Consider the following 7,775-nt stretch of genomic DNA (forward strand, 5'->3'; position numbering starts at 1 on the left):
CCCCTAGCACTGGCTCACTCTACTATGAGATCCATTCACGATTGAATCGAGATCATGCGAACACCCGCAGTTCATATAACTATCTAACTACTAAGGCTATATGTAATAGTGATCACCGCAGAATACTGATGTATCACCTCAATGGATAGCTTAGCGATAGGATGTATTGGAATTTTAGGCTTACGAACCATTATGATATATCTATTATCCACCCTACACAATCAGGTGGGTCTGATGCAAAGACAAGTTGCTGGCCGTCAGGCGACCATGAAACACTTGGAACCCAATTACTGTGAACTTTGATCAAGAAAAGAAACTCGGTGTTATCGGTGCGCCAAACCGAGATGATACCTTCCGCTGATCCGGAGGCAAATTTTAAGCCATCGGGGCTGTATGCGACACTCCACACCGAATTACAATGACAACCGGGTATTGCGAGGACAGTACCAGTCTCCGCATTACATACGACAACTGTGTTATCACTCACTTCGCTAGTGAGACTTTTACCATTGGGGGAGAAGCACACTGAGTACACAGGGCCTCTATGTTTCACCAGTGGATCACGTACTTTCTGCTGGCACTTGGCGTCCCATATTGATGATGGTTTTATCGTACCCACCACTTGCAATTTGTTTGTCGTCTGACGAAACGGCGACTGATGATGTCATTCCCTTGTGCCTCTGGAATGACCCTCCTACCAATCTTCCTTTCTCCACGTCCGACATTTGCAGGGTGTCGTCCATGGAACCAGTGACAACCCGCCATGTTAGAGTCCGAATGATCTGAGGGATCAGTGACAAAGAAAGCCGAATGATCCGAGATAGTAGAAGAGAAAGAGTGATAAGTCCAAGCCCAAGCCAAAAGGGACTTTGACGAGCGATGCACTGACGTCGGCTCGTGTCCTACAATATGTTTTCCTTTTCCGTTCTGATATATTCCATTTCTATACAACTTACTATATAAACGCCAGCAGTAGCACAAGCGCATCTCAGCTTCTTTCAAGAGACTGAGATGTGAGTTATTAGTATCGTTATATCGATTAGAAAACTAAACTAACGAGTCATTAGTATACTTGATTTATTAGGTACATAGCTCGTTATACCGAGCTTCTTTCAAGAGACTGAGATTATACTTGTTTTATTAGCATGCGGTCAGCTCCCACTTGTTATAACTCACCACACGCCGTTCATCTTTTAAGAATGCAACTGCCTGCACATTGCCCATGTGCCCTTGCATCGTCCGCGTTGGTGTTGGCGTCGCGCCTCCTCTCACAGTAAGGTATACTTTTTTTGCTTCATTAAGCACCCTTGACATGTCGTTAACCTAGACAGCAAGATAGATTGTCAGTATCATTTGAAGTTGACAAGGAGCTCACAGTAGGGATATGGCTGCATTGTGGCTCTCACGTGTGGTGAGTAGCATCGGGTTTCTCCTCAACATCCAACTCGTGTAGGCGCTTAGGTGTGGTTTTGGTCAACTTTTTGTTGTACTAATTACCACGCTGCCAGCCTGTTACTTACGGTAGTGAAGCTGCTCGAGAGGGCATCCATTTTATTCATCGACCGTCATATGTGCGCCGGTCAACTCTGTGATTCTACTCAAGTCATCTTTCATCATGCTTTGTAATGTGCCTTGCAAGATAACGAAGGCCTAGAATGATCACTGGGTGCTGATCTGCTATCAATGAGATGTTTATATGTACATCAGGCAGCGACTGATGCATCTTGTCGGTGTATGCTGATTTGCCTGCTTGCCCGTATGATAATGATCTGTACCTCATGGACAAGCTTTCCGTGGTCCCCATCAAGATTCAACATCATCTGCGCTGGCGCTAGATTGGGTGTTGAGTCATGACAGTCTCCCCCTCCCCATTGGTATCGACGAGAGGCTTGATTAATTCCAATAACCATTGTCAGCGAACGCATTTGATCCAGACACGCCTCCAAGGTTGTTCAAGTGACATTTTATACGCTACGGTAAGCAGGGATCTGGCTTCTTCGGTTCGGGTGATGTTTCATCAATTCTATATGCACAGGCTCCGATTTCTTGCGATTATGCTTGCCGTGTCCACCGCACTCGGTAGCAATTATCAAGTACATGGACACGGCAAGTGCAAGGTCACTTATGTAGGTTACATTCAGCACCTTTGATGATGATTATTGACTGAACAACAGTATAGAAAGGTCTAAGTGGGTACGGCAGGCCTCAGTGGATCATAGTCACTTCGAGCTGAGAGCCCAAGAGTCTACAGCGCTACCACGGTGGACACATGGATTCAATCGATGGTAGACATCTTGTCACCTATAGCTTGTGTAATAGTCAGTCCAATGGACTAGATGACTTGAATCCCGACCTGCAACCTTGAGAGCCGTTGCCATCCCCGAAAAAGAAGGCCCGACTGTCTTCTTTCTGTAGGGGTGACTATTGCCATGCTCCTTTTCTGGCAAACAATCAAGTTCCTGCCTGACTCATAGTTGTCCGCAGGCACTTGGCCTGTATGGACGCTGCGCTCCTCTCATATGGTATTGAAGCAGAAGTCACCAAAGTCACCTACATAGACTGAGCGTACATCGAGCTGCGATGGCTGGACCTTCCCCTGCTGTATGGGAACAGTCACAAATCAACCAAGTGCTACAGTCTGTCATGCACCCTGCGTCTAACGAACTTTCCTTGAAATTGAAGTGTCCTTTGTCGCCTTCCAATCTATACCAGCACAAGCAAATCAAATCATCTGAGCCAGATGATGAGATTATCGTTGTTGAAGACCCTGATGAGACGCGCGAGAATGGCGAGATATCAAGTATTTCTTCAAGTCAATTGCAGTCATTCACGCTTGATCCTGCCCAGGTCGTGAATAACTGTCAGCTCAGTATCTCTAGTAGAGTACAGTGGGTATTCTCCTGCTATACGGATCGTGCGAGCTCAGTGACTGTACTCAGGTGCAAGCAAGATTACCAAATACTGTATTTCCCCACGACCGCTCCATCCCCCATCGAGGCACGTAACAACCAGAATTGTTTCTGATCATTCTGCCAGATTCTACCTCCAATCGAAGGTCCGCCAGGCATATCCATTCTGCCAAACTGATTAGCAGAACTGCCGAGTTCTGCCCACAATACTACTGTCATGACTTAAGGGGAAGCCGTCTTTCTAGTGTTGCCCCAACTCAGAGTCAGCATTCGAGACCTCCCTTGACAGAGTCCATATCACCTCGCACAAATCATGTGTTTCTCCTTCCATGCTGTTGCCGTCGCTTTGGCAGCATCTATGTCTGTCAGTGCATGTAGATCCCAAGGCGACTCTTGCAAAACCTCGACAGATTGTTGTCACGAATTCACTTGTGTGAGTATGAGTAGTTTGCTTCGAATTCAGGGTTCACTCACCTCTTGCAATATTGACAGGCTAGCGATGGTATCTGCATTTATGAATTTGCAGTCTGAATGACATGCGACAGTAAGTCATGTCGTCTGCTTTCCCATTGGTGCTGTGGTTGATGGTACAATGCATAGTTTCTCGCTGAGTTGAACAATACAGGTATTTCTAGAGTCTGGAAAATATCACTGCCACTTGAGCCATGATAGAGAAACATGTCAGGTAGTCAGTATGAAATCAATTTGGCAGTCGGAAAATAGGGGGTTCACCATGGCTTGGAATTCTCCCAGCCACAACCACAAGGAACTTGATTTTAGCGACATAAAGAAGTTGTAAAATGATCATCCGTGATGGTTTGGAACACGACATAAGCTACTGTTATTTCAGGAAATAAAAAAACGGATTTGGCCTCAATGTCCTGCCATCCTTGCCCGACTTTTGGCAATGTACTCACTCTCTACTACAGAGTAGAGCTCAACAATGCGTAGGAGGTTCTGCTGGAAAATGGTATCATAAAGTGCTGCAAGATGCAAGCGAGCGGTGGGGTCCAATGATAGTTCTATGTAGCAATAAGTCAGCAATGAGTTGTGCGAAATGAGCATAGTGTACTGTGTTTGTGGTCCTGAAGGTCCTTCTCAAAATCAGCCAGGTTCCGGTTCTGATGTGCAAGTGCTATGGCACGCATGCTCTCAATCTCATGGAGCTGAGCATACTTCACCACGAGCTTGATGGAGAGGAGTGACATTATATCTTCAGGCTGGAACGCACATTCAGGATGACTAGCGAATTAAAATCACCAGGCCAGGTAAGTGGATGTGACTTCCACGTGAAGGTCCAGTAGATATGTTGCTCAATGAGGAACAACGAGATTTGTGCCCAACAGGGCGCAGAAGCAGTGCCTGTTCGTATACAGAGATAGCCTCGTCGAGGTCATGAAATGTACCTTGGTGACCAAAGTGGTAGATGAGTGAGACGGCCAACTCATAACTCATTTGAAGTGTTCCGATGACTTCTCCACTGCCTATGGCATTCAGTCAACCTCCAGGACAAAATTGCTAACCCTCAATTACATAATTTTGGAATAATCACGGTTTCATTTCGCCAAAGCCACTGTGACATTGTCTTTGCTTGCCTCATCGAATTATGATGCTCACCCCTCAAGGCCTCATACACCACCAGCACAGAGTTCACAAATGTTACTGCCAGATACAGCTCCAGTCCCTCATCATACCTTACGAACTGATTATCGCACGGGGGATCTGAAACTAGGCCACATTGCTGTTCTCGCTGATTTGAGAAGGTATCTGCAGGTTCCATTCGATTGCCTCATGAAATGTGTTGGTGCCATGCCCTCTCAGCAAGATCTGCAGTGGATATGCCACAACTTGACAGAGTGCAAGATTCTCACCGACAACGAGAGTGGCTTGCAATGGACGGACTTTACCCCACCTGCCACATCGAAAGGGTCTGAAGAGAATGTGTTTAAGCCCCTCGGTCGCATCATCATTGAAATTTTGGTACAAGTCCCGAATAGTGCAGTGTCCTTCCTAGCGAACCCAAATGGAACACCCCTCTCGCAGTGCAACAATACTTTCAGGCCTGATGGATACCTTGTACTTAGCAACAAAAAAACTGAGCCCAAGATACATTGGTTCAATATTGCTGTGCCATTCGAGTTCAAGAAGGGATGGGATATTTGTTACAGTAACATGAGCGTTACGCGTCATTTCATTCTTTGGACTCGTCTAGACCTGGACCATGGTTATGATTCTATTTCTGCCTTTCTCCTTTTGATCTTGTTGTTCTGAAATGCGAGAAGCTCTCGCTTCTACCCCTAGATCAGAGAAGCCTCGCCTTCTACCGAACCCTATGCCCTTCCCACTGTTTTGGTTCTCTCATTGATGGGGATTCCCCATGCCCTTTGCCCTTACTGTTCAACCGGTACTTCTTACCTCTTTTTACTTATGACTCACACAACCCTTGACCCTTACCACTGACTCGGTATTGCCTCCGCTTACCCTGTACCCTTACTGTTCCACCGGTATATCACCCTTACGTATATATATCTCACTTGTACTGTAGATAGATTCTCTAACTTGAATCTACTCGGTTCTCATCTGATACTTGTCTTTGGGTCTGAACTTCTCTTACCTAAGAGAACTCCCTCTGTACAAAGAACCATCTTCTCTTGAGACGATACTCTTGAGTTGAACTCCGTCTCTTGGATCATATCCTTGAGAAACTCCAATCGACTCTACGTAAGTAAGGGTCTCAACCCTTACTCAGACTTAGTGCAGACAAGCTCCTTGCTGGGCTAGTGCTGAAGGCCACACTTTGAACACCCCTTGCAGGTTTAGCACTGCCAGATCTCATCCGAGAGGTTTAGCGTAACAATATTGAGTCTCTCCGAGATGTAAGTTGTTACAGATCTTGTCAGCATCTGCTCACAAAGCCTGCTCTAGGACAAACAGAAGATAATCTGGAGCCTTCACAGTATCATGCGCGAGGATCTTCTTCGTCGGTTTGTGTTCAGTATCACAATCGAGGACATGCAATTGAGACTGTGGCTCAGCAATCATGCATTCCTTGCAGTTACAGAACCTATCGACATCTTCAAGGTACGCAAACGTATCGCGCTGTGTGTCAGGGTGCTAACAGGCATGGTACATCTAGAATATCGATGGTGTTATCTTGCTCTTTTACGCTCTTGGATCTGGATCTGTGTCTTCTACTATGAAAGAGCTCGGATGGGACCCTACTGTCAAGTGGATCTGTGATGGGAAGGATTTCCAATACAAGTTCACTATCGGGGACGAAGTGTTCACCACAACACGTGAACTTGCAACCTATGGTGCAGACTCTATGGTTGGGCGTGGAACTCGTGTGTACGAAGCCACAGACGCCAAGGGAAAGAAGGTTGCCATCAAAGATTCATGGAGAGAAGTTGAACGTCAATCAGAGGGGCGGAGGAGTTGGCGGATGCCGAGAGGCACTTCATTGGAGTCTGGCTCTGGAAGGATGTTATAATCAACGATACCCGAGACAAGACGCTGGACCCGATGGTTTCAGGAGAGCATAATCGTACCTGGGAGTGGGTGTCCATCAATTCCAATCCCATCCTCTCCATGAGACCACATTTACCTAGCACAGGCGACGTACCCGACTCTGGTTGGCTGTCTCCCCTTCTTCCCACACGATTGGGCAGTATTGCACGAAATGACACTGGCATCCCACGCAGAGTCCATACTTGCACTGTGTTCCATGATGTCAGAGTTGCTGTCAATGATGTCACCTCTTTGGCCGACATTCTGAGTTGCTTGTTAGGCGCGCTCAAGGGTGAGCAAACCACTGTCACTCTCCTTTCCTCAGTCACTCATTCAACCTTAGCCTTGCAATATATGCACAAAGCAGGCTGGGTTCATCGCGATTTCAGCATCGGGAACACAATTTGGGTTGGGGGTATCGGGAAATTGGGTGACTTCGAGTACGCGAAAAAGATAGATTCAAATACTTCTCATGATGTTCGAATGGTAAGATTTTTTGAAGATGATCTCTTTCATTGTTAACTCGTCGACAGGGAACAATGCATTTCATGGCGCTGGAAGTAGAAAGCCAGAAATACCTTTTCTGCTCAGATCCCGACTCCCTCCCATTCAATACAGACCTCCCGTCCGACATTCCATTTCACATGAATTTCCTGCACGACATCGAATCCATATGGTGGGTTTTTACCTGGATCTTCTTTTATCACATGGACACAGAATCAGCGAACACCGGCCATTCCTTTGATACTCAGTGGGAACAATTCCAGTTGGCCTTCCCTGGTGCGGTCGGCTGTGCATCACGCTGGCACTTCTTTAACAACTTAAGAAAACTCCATAAGAGCTGCCAAACTGTCCTTTCAAAGACGTGCTTTGATGTTTGCCATCATATCCCTCATTTCGCAAAAGCTCTCCAAGATGGCTATCGAAAGGTGGAGGCAAATTATCCCGAGCTAGCGCTTGACGACACTCTTCTGGAAGATATGCACGGAAGAGCTGCAGAATTTCTCCGCGATGCACGAGAACGTGCTGGAGTTATACAACTTTGTCTGCTCCCCAACTTCCAGAAGCAGAAGAGGCCCAGGCCAGGAGATGAGACATTGCCTCCGCCAGGGAAGAAGCCGCAACATGATTGATTTTCTATTGTTTGTATGAGAAAGAACCAGGAGATGGTAGCTTGGCGTTTTGTAGCTGTGACTTCGTGGTTACAAATAATAGGAATGTTCATATTATTTCCTTCATCACACCCGGTTACATGACCTACAAACACCGCACCTTCAATCTTGAAGGCAAAATTAATGCTCAATGGTCTTGAGAACTCGGCACAGACAGCCGTCTCAGGATCCAAAACAAGCTCCATTG

The 7,775-nt window shown here is 46.4% G+C and overlaps 2 protein-coding genes across 2 annotated transcripts; one reads left to right on the forward strand and one right to left on the reverse strand.

Annotated features, from left to right (window-relative positions):
• Positions 1-3,782: 3,782 nt before the first annotated feature.
• Positions 3,783-4,117, reverse strand: EDB91DRAFT_1244858 (uncharacterized protein; the record flags this gene model as incomplete). The annotated part of the gene is made up of 2 exons (XM_041322465.1): positions 3,783-3,931; positions 3,982-4,117. 2 exons carry the CDS (start codon positions 4,115-4,117, stop codon positions 3,783-3,785), a joined length of 285 nt encoding a protein of 94 aa, XP_041181084.1.
• A 448-nt stretch (positions 4,118-4,565) lies between these two features.
• Positions 4,566-7,549, forward strand: EDB91DRAFT_1235578 (uncharacterized protein; the record flags this gene model as incomplete). The annotated part of the gene is made up of 7 exons (XM_041321336.1): positions 4,566-5,076; positions 5,724-5,752; positions 5,835-5,990; positions 6,115-6,315; positions 6,342-6,708; positions 6,760-6,902; positions 6,950-7,549. 7 exons carry the CDS (start codon positions 4,566-4,568, stop codon positions 7,547-7,549), a joined length of 2,007 nt encoding a protein of 668 aa, XP_041181085.1.
• Between the last annotated feature and the right edge of the window lie 226 nt (positions 7,550-7,775).

This window comes from Suillus paluster (genome assembly GCF_016628075.1).
Source record: "Suillus paluster strain FC165 chromosome Unknown EDB91scaffold_8, whole genome shotgun sequence".
Classification (NCBI taxonomy): Eukaryota; Fungi; Basidiomycota; class Agaricomycetes; order Boletales; family Suillaceae; genus Suillus; species Suillus paluster.